Here is a 17,253-nt window from a genome sequence, read left to right on the forward strand (position 1 = left end):
GTAGCTTCATCAAAGGAAGATGCACTCAATGATAATTGTCGTAAGGGGTAGTTTGGCACATGGAAACTAAAAATCCATCGTGTAGGGATAATCTTTTGGGCATGGGCTCCTCGTGGAGATAGAGAATGTGAAGTTTGGAGATTGAGAAAGCTCAAAAACATGGAGCTGACATGACTTGTGAAGGAAAGCTGTTTTTATATCAAGCTGATGTACCTACCAATCAAAGTGGGCAGCAAAGGCAATAACAATGCGAACAGTATTGATCCTGGAAGTGGGGGCAAAAGTCTCCTCAAAGTCAATTCCTTGCTACTGAGCATAGCCCTTAGCAACAAGACGAGCTTTGTAACGGTCCACTCAACCATCAGCTTTCCCTTTAATCTTATAAACCCACTTAGTTCCAATGTCATTCTTACCAGAAGGCAAGTCACACAACTCCCAAGTGTTAGTCTAATAGATAGAATCCAACTCAGCTTTGCATAGCCTTCAACCAACAATCATTCTAAAAGGCATCTTCATGGTATAATGGCTCTTCATTGCATGCTGTAGCAACCAAATTACCATGCTCTTTCCGGACAGCTGCTCTAGTATGGGCTGGCAGAGGAGTATCCTATTTGGTGTCTTTTGATGTGTCAAGGAGCAAACACGGGACCTTTCAGGGCATGTATTTCAGCTCTTTCCTTGTCAAGAGCCCTATGCACAATATCCTGATCAAGCTGAGGCATATCAGGCTGTAAATGAGGCTGAATATGATGCTGCACATGTGGCTGCAAATGACCAACAGATGGAGGAGGAGCAACCTCAGATGAGAAATCATCATGATCCTCCGATCGAAAGAAAGGCATCAAACTGTCAAAGAGATATGGGGCATCAACAACCGGCTGTTTTTGACAGTCCAGCAAAGGCATAGTGAAGGATTCATCAAATACAAGATCCCTACAAAAAACTTTCCCGTGCAAGGCTAGTAGAGCTTGTAGCCCTTGCTCTCTAAGCTATACCCACTAAAAATGCATTTGAAAGCTTTATCATCCAACTTGGTGCGTGTCTGAGATGGCACATGGGCATATGCCAAGCATCCAAAAGTCCTCATGTGAGTAATCCTAGGCTTATGACCTGTCCAAGCCTCATGAGGTGAGATGGTCTTCAATGCCTTTGTGGGACATCTATTCAAAATGTAATTAGCACACATAATGGCATCCAACCACAACTTGTTAGGCAAGTGCTTTCCTTTCAATATACACCTAGCCGTCTCCTTCATTGATCTATTCTTGTGCTCAGCCACAAGATTCTGTTACAAAGTGTAAGCCACCATGCACTAATGATGAATGCCACATGAGGCCAAAAAAACAGCAAATTCCTTTTGACATATATTCACCCCCTCCTATCTGTACTAAGGTAAGCAATGTGCAGCCCACTCTCATTCTCAGCCAAGGCAATAAATTGCCTGAAGCATGTAGAAACTTCGGATGTGGATTTCAAGGCGAAAATCCAAGTGTACCTGGTGAACCGCATGGGGTAATTTGCGCCATCAAGCTTGCCCTCAACGCCAAGCATCCCAAACAAATCATCCTGGCCACTAGTCATGGTGATGAAATTCAAGGCAAATGCACCAACTAGCAAAGCAAATGAGAGGAAGGCAACCTCTAAAGAAATCAAGTGACAATATTCCGCTCAAGCTTCAAAGCTTATCAATGCAAAAGACTCTGCTGTCCCAAGGTGTACCCAATGATGTAGCCCGAAAATACAGCAGGGAAAAGGCTCTGAATGCGAGCAAAAGAATTCACCCATGAAGGAGAGGTGAAAATGAGACCAAGTGGCAACAAGAGATGCCAAGCGAGGGTGGAAATTAGAGTATAGCAAGAGAAGTGCTCCCACAAGGAGGAGGGCACTTAGAAATGAGAGGAGAGTGATCTAATGGAGGGTACTCGCAGTCCAAGGCAAAGGTAAGCCAAATGAGAAGGAAAGGGCTCAACAAGCTCCAAACTCCAAGGTCGGTGGCTATAAGTGGCAGTAGGCCTCCAAGTGCAAAACCGACTTCAACAGGTGCTCCAAAAGCTGACGAATCTCAGATGTAGCCCGAAAATACAGCACGGAAAAGGCTCTGAATGTGAGCAGAAGAATTCACCCATGAAGGAGAGGTGAAAATGAGACCAAGTGGCAACAAGAGATGCCAAGAGAGGGCTGGAAATGAGAGTACAGCAACATATGACAAAACCCTAGGGCTGCGTGCCCTAACTAAACTAAGTGGTACATGTACTAACTGTACCAACTAACCAAACTTACTGTAACTAGGCCTACAAGGCACATACCAAGGAATGAGTGGCACCTATGGATAGCCCATAGAATGGCCTACAATACATTGAAAGCGTGTTTGCTCATTTCATGTGCTTCTCAGAGAGCTTAGTCTGAGTCAAGAAATATCTCAGACTTTGGTGATCAGTCTTTGCCATAAAGTCTGCACCCAAAAGATAATGCTTCCAAGTATGGATGCATAGTTGCCTGCCGAAACAGAACTTAAAAATCGGGGAAACGGAGTTTCCAGCCCACACTGAAACGGAAACGAAAGAAACGGCAATATGGTACAATTTATGTATAAAATTTTATTTTTTTATACATAATATAATTATCAATAGAGTCCAAATCATACATAATACAATTATCTATACTTCAAGCATTAATGCATCATGCATGCTTCTATGATTCTAAATTCCTGAATGATGCTTCAACAATCAACATGTGTCATGAACAAGTTTGACGTTACAAGAATTTGAAACTTAGAAGTTTGAAGTACTTTAAACTTAGCACACATACCTACATGAATCCAGGAACATTCCCAAACTCATCCTCTAAAAACACAACATAGTGCAGTTTCAATCTCATGATAGTCACTCACAAGGTTGAAAACCATAAACTCCATCATGCATAGTAGGGACTAGCTACTATGACATCCCCACTGACATCATCAGTGCCCAACAGTGGGTGTAGACCATAGTATAAAAATATGCTCTCACACATACAAATCCACACACCCACACATACTTGAGCATCCATTTATACAAAGTCTTCGTACTGAGTTTCTGTCGACACTCCGGAGGTGAAGGGCAGACTCAGCCATGACGAAGGCTAAGGAGAAGGCTAATCAAAAGATAGTCCAAAATCTCTTCATTCAAGCTACAACTGCTTGTGAAGTCAACATTTTCATTTTAGTCTCTCCCCAACGAGCATCTAAGTCTAAATCTAGCTGATAGAGCAACGCACCATTTAAGATAGAAAGAATTATGACAATACCAGCAGGCCGCAACTTGGACGAAAACTTCACAAGGTGAAATTTACATGTCCACTAATACGGCAGAAGCATATACCTAGATGAATCCAGGAACATTCCCAAACTCATCCTCTAAAAACACAACAGTGTGCAGTTTCAATCTCATGATAGTCACTCACAAGGTTTAATAAAATGTTAAGGTGGCATGGCTCCTCCATGTGCCTCCACCTAGGCGGTCCCATGCCTGCATTTAGTGAGATATGACTCAAAGTCCATGGGAGAAGTAATATAAAATAGGTGGAGATGGATATTATATTGGGTTATTCCCTCCATATAGGATAGGCCCATGTGGGGGAGGTATAGAAGGTCCAAGAGTGCAAGTTAAATAATGGGAATAGTAGAATGAGGTGGCAAGATTCCTTGTGCGAACCCTCCACTTGCCCTCCTAGATGTTTGAACGTATTATAAAATTGGGAAGAGACCAAGGGAGTATCATAGACTTGGGATATGGGAGTTGATATATGTGAAAAAATGTGGCCAAGCGTTATCGCACACAATTGAGAGTGTGTAACCACCTAGCCCACATGGGAGACTCTTCCATACACACCATGCATGTTGGAGGATGCATTTATTGAGAGAGACTCTCTCTCTTGGCTATAAAAGGAGAAAACCATAAACTCCATCACAACCAAGGTTGAAGTACTTTAAACTTAGCACACAAGCTGAAACTTTAAATTTGAAAGCATCCAATGTCCAAAGATGATCATGATCCACAAATTCCATGATCATGATTCATGAGTCATGCAAGACTTAAAATAAAAGCACCCATGGATGATATATAAAAAAGCACCTGCCACCGAGGTCCAAAGTATACTCAGTAATGTATCTACTATCATAAAAAAAGAAATAACATAGTCTAGGATGCATCATGTTGCAAGTGATTTGCAAAAATGCATCCCAAAATTTTTGGTTGTAGGCCTCTACTGTATCTCCTGCATCCATATGTGTAGGATCGTTAGATGATAGAGAGAGAGCAAGGTGCAAAGAGAACTAGAGTTGTAATGGAAAGAAAGAGTACAAGATACTTGTACCTAGACCCTAGGACTAAGTGTCCTAGGTGTCACATAGGACTAAGTGTCCTAAGTGACCTAAAAGGCACAAAATAATCTAAGTGCCTAAACTTATGCCTACAAGGCACATACCATGGCTTATACGGCATCACTAGAACCACCAGAAGATGGCCTACAAACCCCCCTCCATGGGATGGGCTGAAGTATTCTGGAAACGTCTCAGAATACCTAGTATTTATGGTCATGGTGGCACTATTCATCCAAAAGGATATAGCCACCTATGAATGTACAAGGTATGTCAGATCACGTAACAAAGGGAACCAAGTGTAAAGCCTGTTGAAAGACTTCGAACTTGGGACGAGGAAGTGCCTTTGTAAACAAATCTGCTATGTTGTCCTCTGTAGGAAGATAGGACAACTCTATGTCTCCTGCTGACAACCGCTCCCGAACATAATGATAGTGAACTTCAATATGCTTGGTACGCGCATGAAACACTGGGTTACGCGCAATGGCCAAGGCACTCTGGCTGTCAGTGTAGACCATAGTGGAGGATGTCTGGCGAATACCAAGATATGTAAGTAACTGTCGAAGCCAAACACACTCTACTGTAGCGGTGAAAGCTGCCCTGTACTCAGCCTCACAGCTAGATGTGGCAATTGTTGGTTGCTTCTTGCTGAGCCAAGAGATGCATGAATTGCCAAGCAAAAAATTGCCAGTATGTGACACTCCGGTGTCGGAACATCCTGCCCAGTCACTATCCATCTAAGCATGCATGGTAAGTGAACCCTGATCACCATAGAAGAGGGCTAAATCCTAAGTGCCTCTGAGATATCTGAAGACTCTCTTCACTGCATGCCAATGCTGTGAACTGGGCATGTGCATGAATCTTCTGAGCTGAGATACTACATACTGATACTGTAAGTCAGGTCTGCTGTGACATAAATAAATAAGGCATCCAACAACCTACTGATAAAGAGTGATATCACATAGTGGGCTCCCATCATGAGCTGAGAATTTGAAGCCAGGGTCCACTGGAGTAGAGATTGGCTTGCAATCCTCGAATTGAAAACGATCAAGGAGCTGTCCAATATACTTGGACTGAGACATCATGATACCCCCCTCAACATGAGCAAACTGAATACCCAAATAATAATGGAGCTGTCCCATGTCTAACATTTCAAAAATATGCTGCAAATCAGTCTTGAAAGCTGCAATTTGCTGAGTATCTGGGCCCGTGATGAGCATATCATCCACATATAAAATCAGCACTAAAAAATCAGATCCACTTCCACGGACATAAAGAGAGGGCTCTGTGGGACTATTCTAAAAACCAAGGGATAGTAAGTGTGCATGAATTTTGGCATACCATGCCCTGGGTGCCTCCATCAAACCATAAAGGGCTTTTCTAAGCCGGCATACCTTATTTTCAGAATTAACAACCTCAAAGCAAAGAGGTTGTGTGACAGACTTCTTCCTGCAGATCCCCATCAAGAAAAGCAGTCTTGATGTCAAGTTGGTGCACTTGCCAATGGTGATGGGGCTGCAATGGCAATGACACATCTAATGGTAGTAATCCTGGATGTGGGAGCAAATGTCTCCTCAAAGTCAATGCCGTGTTGTTGGGCATATCCTTTTGCAACAAGACAGGCTTTGTGTCGATCTACACTGCCATCAAATTTCCTTTTTAATTTGTAGACCCACCGGGTACCAATGGCATGCTTGCCCGAAGGGAGATTTACTAATTCCCATGTGTCATTTCTGGCAATGGATTGTAACTCAGGTCTCATTGCATCCATCCACTCTTTGCTGTCAAAAGCATCTTTATGGCACAAAGGCTCGTCATTACAAGCTGTAGCGAGGAGTGCAAACTCAAGAAAGTGACCATGCATCTGTCTATCCCCTGATCTTGTCTGGGCAGCAAAGGGCTGATCTTGTTTGCTGTCCTTCAATGTATCAAGAAGCCATCTAGGAACTTGCCTTTGCTGTCTATTGACAGCTCTTTCTTCCATCACTGCATCATGAATAGTGGGATCATTTTGTGCTGGAAGAGAAACCTGCAAATGAGCATGGGGTAGTGGCTGATCATTGCTTGTTGGAGGGCCTGCAGGACGCTCATGTTGCTGGTCAAAGTCTTCCTCTGAGGAAGGCAGAGGTAACCAAGAGTCAAAGGCATCAAACATGTCAACATCTGGCTTAGCTTTACAGTCCACAAGAGGAGAAGCTGAATGTTCAGGAAAGATTACATCTCTACTGACAATAATCTTCCCAGTATTTGGTTGGTATAACCGATACCCTCTGCTCTCCTGGCTGTAACCAATAAATATGCATTTGATTGCCTTGTCATCAAGCTTATGTCTCAGCTAAGACGGTACATGAACATATGCAAGAGACCCAAAAACTCTCATGTGTGAAAATGAAGGCTTCCTGCATGGAACCTGTTTTTCCTTTCAGAAACGGGATTTTGCTGAGGAGTGTAAGGAGTAGTGCATGAGTGAACAATGCCCCGTGAAGACAGAAATGCATCAAACTCCTTTGACATATACTCTCCCCCCCTATCTGTGTTGAGGTTGACAAGCTTGCATCCTGATTCATTCTCAACCATATTCAGCCACCTCTGAAAGCATGAGAAAACTTCAGATTTGGCTTTTAAAGGATATACCCAGCAATACCTTGTGAAATCATCAATGAGAGTCATAAAATATTTGTACCCCCCAATGGCATTTGTCCTCATTGGGCCACAGACATCACTGTGTACTAGCTGCAATTTCCTTTGTGAAAGTTTTGGACAATTCTTTTGAAAAGGAAACCGATGCATCTTACCCAAAAGACAACCCTCACACACATGTTTGGAAACTGTGTGAGTTTGAGGTACATCATTTGCCATCTACTGTGAGTGTAGCTTTGCAAGAGCTTTATAATTGAGATGACCCATTCTCTCATGCCAAAGATGAGTTTCAGCAAGCTGTGAATCTGAAATAGCAAATGCTTCAATAGAAAGTGCAGCTGAGTGATGATCAAGGTGATAAAGCCCCTTTTGCAAAGTGCCAGTGAGAACTATGGCATTGTCATCACGAAGATCATAAACTAGGCATCTGTAGCCATCAAAAATCACTCTGAGGTGGCAATTGCTGAAATTGAAATCAAGTTGACTTCAATTCCAGGCACAAAAAGAACATTAGTCAAAGTGACAAGATGGCTTGAAATGGATGTGAGCTGCACATCTCCAATTCCTTTTATAGCATAGGAAGCATTATTAGCACATGTGACAGTCCCCCCTCGAGGTGCATCTGCTAAAGAATGAAACAACTGTCTGCAAGATGTGACGTGCTTGGAGGCACCACTATCAAAATACCAAGACTGAGCGTCATTAGCAGTAAAGAGTGCGTCAGCTTTGGAGGGATCAAATGAGCAATGGACAGCCCATGCTCAATCATCCTGAAGAGCATGTGCATGTGAAGCATCTGCTGACTCATGGGATTCAATAGCATGTGAGGCATTAGCTGTCAATCCTGCTTTCTTTTTCTCCGAAGCAATGCGCTTCCTGCATTCTGAAATGTCATGTCCATGCTTGCGAGAATAGTTGCATCTTTTCTTCTTTGACTTACCTGCTGTATTTTTAGATGCATGGGAGGAATTACAGCTGCTATGCGCAGATTTAGGCTTGCCCATAGGCTTGGAAGCCTTGCCTCTTCCTGTCTGCTGTGAAGCAAATGCATGATCAAGAATAATGGCTTGTCTAGTAGCTCGACTTTGCTCTTCCTGCAAAAACAAAGTAACTAGCTGATCAAAAGAATAGTGGTCTGGATTACCCATGGCCACTAATCGAAGGGTTGTAGCAAAACCTTGATATGTATCTGGCAGTCCATTCAGTGTGGTACTGACAAGCTGTGAATTTGGCACCACCTAATCAATGTTGGCAAGTTGTTCCATGAGGTCCTTGACCTTTGTCAGGTATGCATCCATAGAGTCACCTTCATTCATACCGACTTCCTCTAATTGCCTTCTCAAATATGCAACACATGCCTCATTGTGAATCTAATAGAGAGAAGCCAATTTGTCCCAAGCATCCTTTGCTGTTCTGCAAGATCGGATGTGTGGAATAATGATTCTCTTGCATGATAAAGCAATACATGAATGTGCATTTGCATCTCTTGCATCCCATCTTGACTGTTCCTGAGTTGGAAGAGCAGCAGCAGGAGTGCTAGAAGATGAGGCATCAGGAGGAGTACCCCCTGTAGAGGGACCAGCAGTACAGGCAACCACTGTAGCATTGGCTGGCCTCAGATCAACCCCAGAAACAATATTCCACAAATGCTTTGCGACAAGAATATGTTTCATGAGATAAGACCACATCGGATAGTTGGTGCCATCCAACTTATCATCTTGCAATGTTCACTGCAAAAACAGCAAATCTGGCAAAAGCCCCAAATTTAATGAGGGCAAATACAGAAAAGCCCCAAATTTTGCTGAAATTTTTGCAAATGTGAGCCAATGTATTGTAATCTGACCCAATGTCCTGCAAAAGTGGCTCAATGTCCTGCAAAAGTGACTCAATGTCCTGCAATCTGACCCAATGTACTGCAAACAAACAAGAAATTCCAGACCAAATCCCAAAGAAAATAGCCTCAAGGCTTGCAACTGCAAAATTAGGACTGCTGTCCACAAATTGTCTGCAAAATGCACCAAATCCCGGAGCAAGTACAACGTACAACGGAGGTACAATGCAATGTACGGATGCATGTACTTGACTGTACGGGCCTGGTATGTTGTACGGTGTACAGAAGCACAATATAGAGCAGGTACGGTGGCTGTACGAAATGCAGGTACAGAGAGCAGTACGAATCTGTACGGTGGTTGATGTACAAAACTGTACGACAGTTGTATGGAGTAGGTACGCTTCCACGTGCAGGTATGACGTGACAAGTACGGAATAGGTACAAGACCTTCCATGCGCTTGTACGGAACATGTACAGCACAGTACGGACCTGTATGCAAGCTTTGAGTACAGTCGTACGAACTATACGGAAGGGGGTGAAGGGAGCAATGAGAGTCCGGGGGCAGGAAGACAAGTCAAGCCTAGCTCTGATACCACTGTAGAATCGTTAGATGATAGAGAGAGAGCAAGGTGCAAAGAGTCGATAGAGTCTGCCGTCACGTCAACTAGAGTTGTAATGAAAAGAAAAAGTACAAGATACTTGTACCAAGACCCTAGGACTAAGTGTCCTAGGTGTCACATAGGACTAAGTGTCCTAAGTGACCTAAAAGGCACAAAATAATCTAAGTGCCTAAACTTATGCCTACAAGGCACATACCATGGCTTATAGGGCATCACTAGAACCACCAGAAGATGGCCTACAATATGCAAGCTGTCCCAGGTGATAAGAATATGGTCTTGGGCATAAACTGTTTGTAAAAGGCTTTCTTGAAGCCCTTCCACTTCCTTGGAGCAGTGCCAGCTATAGTCTATGCGCTCCACCATGCACTAGCTGTTGTTGTTAGGTGTACACTAACCATGCGCAGCTTTGAAGACTTAGAAAATCTCTCCATGCCAAAAGCTGCAACAAACTGTCTAATAAACAGCATGGCTTTTTCTGTCTGGCCATACTGGCCATTAAAGGTACCTAACGGACTTCCCACCTTCCTTAAACTCCTTGGTCTTTGCTCTCTTGCCTGACTTCTTCTTCTTCTTCATATGCTTTGGCTTCGATGATCCATAAGGATAAAGAGGTAGAGCTAGAAGAAGAAGAGGAACTTGAAGAACTACGATGATGCTTAGCCTTTTTCTTCTTGGAAGGCGTACTCCCTTCCTGACTACATGCTTTCCTCTTTTTGCTGTCCTCTTTTCGAGGTTTCGCAAGGAGGGACAAATTATTTGTCCCTCACTCGCCTGTCGCTCCCCGAGTACTCTCTCTCTCTCCCCTCTCTCCCTTCCGCCTCCCCCTTCCCTCACCCCACATCCCCACCTGCTCCCTCTCTGGTCCTTTATAGCTCATGAGAGGCGGTTGAAGGAAGCATCTGGAAGGTTGTGGAGATTTTGCAGATTTATATCTCGTGACGCATGGTGAGACACAGTTTTTTTTTTTGCAATTCGTGCCTCAGTGCCTTAGGTCGAATCGCCTAGGATTTGTGTGATTAATCGAGCCCCGTTCACATGGCTCCCTCCCCTCCACACCAACTAATTAATTAATAGCTGCTTTATATCAACTAGGGGGTCCTATTCGTGGTCAACATGCCACATCCTCACCCTTGGCGATGACCACGACCTTCTATAGACAATTATTCCAATCTGAGAAGTAGACCCTTCACGTTTTCTCAGCCTAGGGAGTCGGTGTATGCACACACTTCGAGGAGCTTGCAGAAGCCCTCAAGGCCCTCCAATTGCAAACGTTCCCAAGAGAGTATACCCGAACCCCGGGGGGCCTTCTTCAGGTGCTTTTGGGAGTGCACTCATGTTACCCTACCGTTGGCCTTTAAAGAGATTTTTAATATTGGATGGCTCCCTTAGTCGCTCAGCCGCCAATGGATTTGCATAATCTTGAAAGAGGGAGACTACACTTACATCCGCCAATGGCACCAAGCAGTACGGCCTCATCATGCCGACATCATATATAACATGCAGACACGTTTTGTTCAAGAGTGCATCATCCTTGACAACATCTTCACTTTTGGGAGGCAATGGACTAAGCACGAGAGGATTCTCAGTCCATCATAGTCCTTCTCTTAGATTTTGAGAATGCTTATGATAGGGCACCCTGAGGAGGATGGGCTTCTCGAAGCAATGAATTCAAGGTGTTGTGGCCCTGTACATGCGAAGTGCCAATCAGATGCTTATTGGGGACCATACAGAAGAGGCCTTTGTTGGAGGTCAACATCTCCTTATGTCACCATAGAGAGAGAGGGCCTTGGATCTACTTGTGAGGTGCCTTTGGTGCAGGAGACTAGGCCCCAAAAGCCCCTCGTATAGGGTGTTGGGTCGGTACTATCACCAGGCCTGGTCGGCCATTAGGTGAGGGCGCCAGCCCCCTTATAGAGCTGCGTAGCAGCCTCTATGTAGAGCAAGGACAGGTCAGCCCTAGAGGGCTGTTGCCCAGCCTTCATATGTAGGTAGGGGTGAGCCCCTTATATAGGGGCAGAGGCAGCTTGGTTGGCCCTGTTTTAGGGTAGCCGTAGAGGTGGGTTGGCCCCTTATGTGCAGCTGGTCGGTGCCCTACCAGGCTGACCGACTAGGGGGGGCTAGGGGCTATAGATGTGCCTCCCCCCTCCCCTCATTTTTCCATCTGTGGAGCAGCATATCACATCTCATTGTAGGGCCTGGCAGAGGTGTATATCACATCTCGAGCAGTTCATCCACTCCCTTGTGCTCCCTTCCACTTGGTTGATGAGCTGTTTCTGAGCTCTCGAGCAGCCCATTGGTTCTGAGGTCTTCCCCCAATTGTAGCAGGGTTTTATCAAGAGATCCTCTTGTGCCTTTCTTGCCTTCTCAGTGAGGTGTGTGTGAGGCATGCTCTCTCTCTCTCTCCTGTTCAGTTCCATTGTACTTCTCACAGCCTTTTCCCTCTCCTGCTCAGTATGTCAAGGCTGCCCCCTAGCACCCTAACTTTTTCTATTTGTGGCAAAGGCTCTGGGTTCCTAAGATCTGAGACGACTACTGATCCGTCAGGAGGACGAGCTTCTAGGATGTTTCCAAATGACACGGCCCTTTTTGTGGACGACACCACATTGAACCTCAAGGGTGCCTAGGGTGCCCTTGAGGTATATTGATCTGGGGCCAAGATCAAGTAGACCAAATCAATTGGCTTCCTTGCAGCAACTAAGAAGGCTCAACAGGTCATGGACTAGGGAGCCACTCTTGGCTTCCGCTCGATCCCGCAAGGTTAGACACCGAGGTACTTAGGCTGCCACGTTGGCATTGATATTTCAGCGGAGCAGCAGATGAGGCCTATGCTAGAAAGAAAGAAAGAAAGATGTATTAACGTCTGCAAAAGGCCCCGCAGGCCTATGAGACAAAGTACAAAACCAAAAAAGTAATTCATACAAGCCGCTATGGGCTGAAGCAAAGGGCTCATTAAGGCCGTTGCTGAAAGCTAAAGCTAGTGAGCAAAATAACAAAGTAGCCAAATAGCAGAAGAGTATCAGGTTCTCCGAGCTAACGCTCCTAGTACACGCCTAGGTTCCATATATCCAGGTCCTCTGGTGGCTCTCTAATGGGATGTGAGAAGCTCTCATATGTGTGTCTATGGAGTTGTCTCTCGACGCGGTGGAGGGAGTGGTCTCCGCAATCTCTGTATCCGATGGGCTACACCAAGGGTGATGCCTCGTCTCTGACGGTCTCCTCTGAGGAGGGCTGAAATAGACCGGACCTCGAGCATGCGTGCTATGGTCACTCTCCGTGTAGCATGTGGAGTGTGTGCCTCTCGTCTGGCAGCATCGTGGCGGAGACTCTCGCTGCTAATCCATGATGCTCTCATCTCATCAAGCTCCTCTCCCTCAACCTCCCTAGCAGCTAACTCAAATGCATGGAAATATGTAGCACATGTCTGTGCTATGTCGATCTCGGTGACCTGTGCCAACATCCCTTGCTGCTCTCTAGTCTGTCACATCAGTATCTCTCTCTGTCGTTGCATCTCAATTAGATAGAGCCCAACACAAACTTGGTCGGGAAAATGGATCAGCTGTGTAATCGGACCAAAGCCATGCCCGTCCTGAAAGAGGCAATGATATCGCCCTCAGATCTCATAGTAGACTGGGCAGACACATAGAAAGTGCTCCTCTGTCTCGACCTCCTCCATCCGGCATAGTGTGCAATCCTCTGCTCTCTAGGTATGCTTGCAGCTCTCCCTGCATCAATCCTTAGCTGATCGGATGAGACACGCAACTCCCGATGGCGATCCTCAGTGCATGTGAGACTCCCTATCCTAGAGATACTGAGGTCTGATGACGAGACCATGCTCCAAGATCCTCAAGAAGTGGTCATGGTAGAACTGGATCTTAGTGGGGAACTCCTCTCCCCCCCAAGCCCTAGACGTATGGAGCTAAAGGAGGTCCAACCGTATGACACGGTTGATCTCATCTTGTGGGATCATCTCAAGTGGTGCATCCATGCTATACTAAAAGGGGGGAAGTCTGTCAATCTGAATGCCATGACTACCGAACCATGTGGATACCCGTGCGTACCATGTTGTATCAATACCGCTCTCTGCCAGTCGCCTGGAAGACTCCAATGCTAGCCTCGGTAATCTCCACTGGTAACGCCCAAACTTTGTGGAGGAATGTCACTGTCTAAAAGATGGGGATCATGGCGAACTCTACCTGTATAATCTAATGGGGGACCGAGGGCTTACTTCGAATCATCCTTGATCCCATAGTCACCTGTAGCCTCTCAAATCTCTTCCACTCTATCGCTGAAATGTCACTCCCCCAGAAAGGTGCTGCGCAAGCTCTTGTATTAAAACTCGGCTAAACTCTCCTTAGCAAGGACCAACTAGGTGGCCAACCAGGTCCTCTTGGCCACGGCCTAGTATGTAGGGGATGCATGGGATAGCTCCGATGCTTCAGAGTGCAATTTCTTGTGGGCAAGATTCCAAAGATGGCACGAGGAACACTGAAGCCAGGGTTGTCTACAAATGGATCAAGTCCCCCCGATTGCAGTAATAATAGCATGGCACTTAAAACTTGGTGCTTCTCTTTATTATATGGATTATTCGGTGGAGAGACTCAACTCTACAAGATAGTCAATGGACTCGTATCCAACCAGATGTACGACTCCCCAGCGTGTCGGAGTGGCACAACCATGTTAACAAGAGATTTTTGGCCATTCTTCGACGCTCCATATATCTGATCTCCAAATCGTCATGTAAAGACTGGTGGCAATTTGTCAAAAAATTGGTGTAAATAATAATAGCATCCATATTATTGGGCATGTGGTAGTCTCTAGTATTTCTGAAAGGTATATTTATGGGAGTTTGTTTTTATTTGGAGATGCTAAGCATAGCCCTTTAGGGCAAGCTACTAGTGCGAGGACTCACTCTAGGCTGTGAGCCCTGGGAGCTCTTATTAATACAAGAGCTCCTCATAAACACCCCCCACACAAAGTGGCCAATGGCAGCAATCTCATCGATGGATTCTCTTTGAGGCCCCCCTTACAAGGGAGGGCTCTCCATTGACAAGAAGCCTTCATGGGGTGTGGCAGTGACTATCCGGAGGTCTCATTCAGGCCAGCCCTCAATACCAAGAGGAGTTTGGGCGCCAGCCTCTTCATTGGCGTCCGAAGGTTTGGGATCAAGAGGGTCTCATGCTAGGATAAAGGACACATACTGGTTGGGCACAGTGGGATACTGGCCCAACCTTCGGAGCGTAGAGCCGTCTCCCCATTGCGGCAGAGGAGCGGTTGAGAGTCCTCTCCCATATGCAATCTTGGTGGGCTAGACTTCACAAGCCTTCAGCTCCTCCACAATGATACAGGTAGTTCTCCAGGACAAGAGGCAAGAGTTTCACCATAAGAGTCTTTCCCAAAGAGTAAGTCAAAGCAAAAGGAATTGGAAAGAGAGCTCATAGTACAACGCACCATAAGAAATATAAAAATTTATAGCAAATATCAGCAGGCAGCAACTTGGACAAAAACTTCACAAAGTGAGATTCGCATTCCACTAATATGGCAGAAACATATATCTAGATGAATCCAAGGTTGAAACCACACTCCATCAAGCATTGCAGGGACTACCTGTTATGACATCCCCTAACATCATTAGCACCCAACAATGGCTGTAGACCACAGTATAAAAGATGCTCGCACATGTACACATATGGCCAAGCTCAAAAGACAATTGATATCAGCGAGCTTTTGTTCAGGTCTAATTTTTCTCACTACTCTTATTTCAATTGTTATCTGCGGTTGTACTCTCTAACTTTTTATTAAGATTGTAAATTTCTATTTGAGTTGTAAATTAATTAAACCCTCCTAGCCAGAGCTACCATTAGGCCAGAACCGTTTAACAAGATTTAAGAGCAACCCACCCCTAATGTACTAGCCATGGCTCTTTCAAACCTGCTGAACTTCAACCAGGATATCAATGCGATGCGTGCACATCAAATCTGCTAGAGCTCGCCACCTTCCTACAAGGGTCCCCCCTAAGATCTCAGTTACCTTGATCATCTGACAGAAGCTTACAGAGTTCTAGTCATTCAATTCGGCATTGCTGAACCTCTCGAAGCTTATTAGTGCAAAACTTCCACGCCTGCTGGGCGCCATGAGTCACGGTGCTAGGATTACGGGATCAACATGTGATTACCTTGGTCTAGGTCAATGTGACTGATACGCTCATGGACTTGAAGTCCCCTCACATTAACGCACGAGGGCAACTTCCAAGATGCACAGTGGACTTTTCGCATGCATTGATCAGTAACTTTATATGAAAAGACGCATTGTATTCGACAGTGCCTCTTATAAACTCCGAGGGCAATAATTTTAAATTTCCAGCAAAGTACACACTCTTCTGGGGCTCCCGGGCAGACAAAAATGCGTAAAGACAGCCGTTACATCACATTGTAAAAACCAACCTGTGAATACCAATCCCCAAAGTTTTCGCTCTTCTTTACTGTCAAGCCAAGTTTCGTCTCTTTCTTCACCTCCTTTCCTGTATATTTAATAATAAATCGAAGTTTCGTACCAAGTAAGTACAATCATCACATCCTCTTTAAGCACTCATCCTCAAACTCAAGGAACAGCCATGAAAAGGAGAGCGATATTTGGCCCACAAAGGGAGCATGTATTTACCACTTGCTCGAACCTCCTGTTTTTCCTTTGGTGCCTTCTTTGGTTTTTCTTTTTTCTCCTTTTTCCGCTCCGCTTCCCCATTAATTCCGTCCTCCACAATATCTGCTCCAGCTTTGGAGCTCATCTTCTGCAAAACTGAACGGCTCCTCTTCACAGGTGAAGAATGACGCTGGATTGCGCTTAAAAACTTGTTGCAGGCTGATCTTTTGAGCCCTGCGACAGCCCTTAGCATGCAAACTCAAACAAGCTGATCGCCTAAAATGCGTTCACAAATGCTATTTCTCTCCTGCTGCTAATATAGCAAAAGCAATAGCCGCGAGGGGAGAGGGCGAGCGGCAGCGCTAATCAAATATCATCCCCAGCCCACGCTCAGTCACTGGTCAGTCACCCTAATCTCCGTCCCTAGTAGTAGTGCGATATGCGCGGAGACTGATCTTCCTGATTTTCCACGTGTTTTACAGATCTTTAAATCTTTTTGTTTCGTTAACTAAGCTTCATCCTTGTGTTTAAGGTTAGTGGTCATGTATTGGGTCCTTCAAAAAATGCAAATTCCTATTTCCTAGCTTGAGATTAACCTAAGGTGTGAGAGGGGTGCATTAATCAGAATCCATCACGCTTGGACTAGAGGGAAGGGATATTAAACGGTGGCGGAGGGCGGGGCCAACAAAACTAAGGTGAAGGCTATTATGAATGGCGATGCTCATTAGGCTAAAGTGGGGGGACCATGGGATTAGGTTCCAATGTAGCTTAAGATCAACATAAAGCTACAGTAGGACCTGGAGGTCAATCCTCATGCATCCATTTAAGACTAATATGTACCCCCTCTCCCAAGAGAGAAAAATAGGCTCAAAGGAATAATACATAAGTTAATGTGAATTTCCAAACCAAAAATAAATAGCTCTTAAATGTCATTTTAAAATATTATCCTATAGTTTAAGAAGATTAACCAAGCAAAACGTTAATCGACCCTTGTAGGCTACAACTAATGGATGAATTAGGTGAAATTCGTTAACAAAAATTAATTGGGGGGAGACCCATTATGTAGGTACATTAACCAACTAACCGAAAGTTTAAAACTCAATTAGTATAAAGAGATGGAAGAGGGGTGAAAAACAAGAGATGGAAGAGGGGTGAAAAACAAGAGGCTA

General features: G+C 44.9%; 1 protein-coding gene across 1 annotated transcript in view; it reads right to left on the reverse strand.

The window, feature by feature from the left end:
• LOC147879909 (Class II aaRS and biotin synthetases superfamily protein) overlaps nucleotides 1–16,542 on the reverse strand; it is an 88,526-nt gene extending 71,984 nt beyond the window's left edge. Inside the window, exons 1-2 of the mRNA XM_087371544.1 lie at nucleotides 16,106–16,542; nucleotides 15,889–15,965 (exon numbers count right to left, since the gene is read on the reverse strand). Coding sequence (XP_087227670.1) covers nucleotides 15,889–15,965; nucleotides 16,106–16,337 — 309 coding nt within the window. The 5' untranslated portion in view covers nucleotides 16,338–16,542. The remainder of the gene's footprint in view (nucleotides 1–15,888; nucleotides 15,966–16,105) is intronic.
• Between the last annotated feature and the right edge of the window lie 711 nt (nucleotides 16,543–17,253).

This window comes from Dipteris shenzhenensis, chromosome 33 (assembly GCF_047967505.1).
Source record: "Dipteris shenzhenensis isolate YYH24624 ecotype China chromosome 33, Dip_SZ_1.0, whole genome shotgun sequence".
NCBI classification, from domain to species: Eukaryota; Viridiplantae; Streptophyta; class Polypodiopsida; order Gleicheniales; family Dipteridaceae; genus Dipteris; species Dipteris shenzhenensis.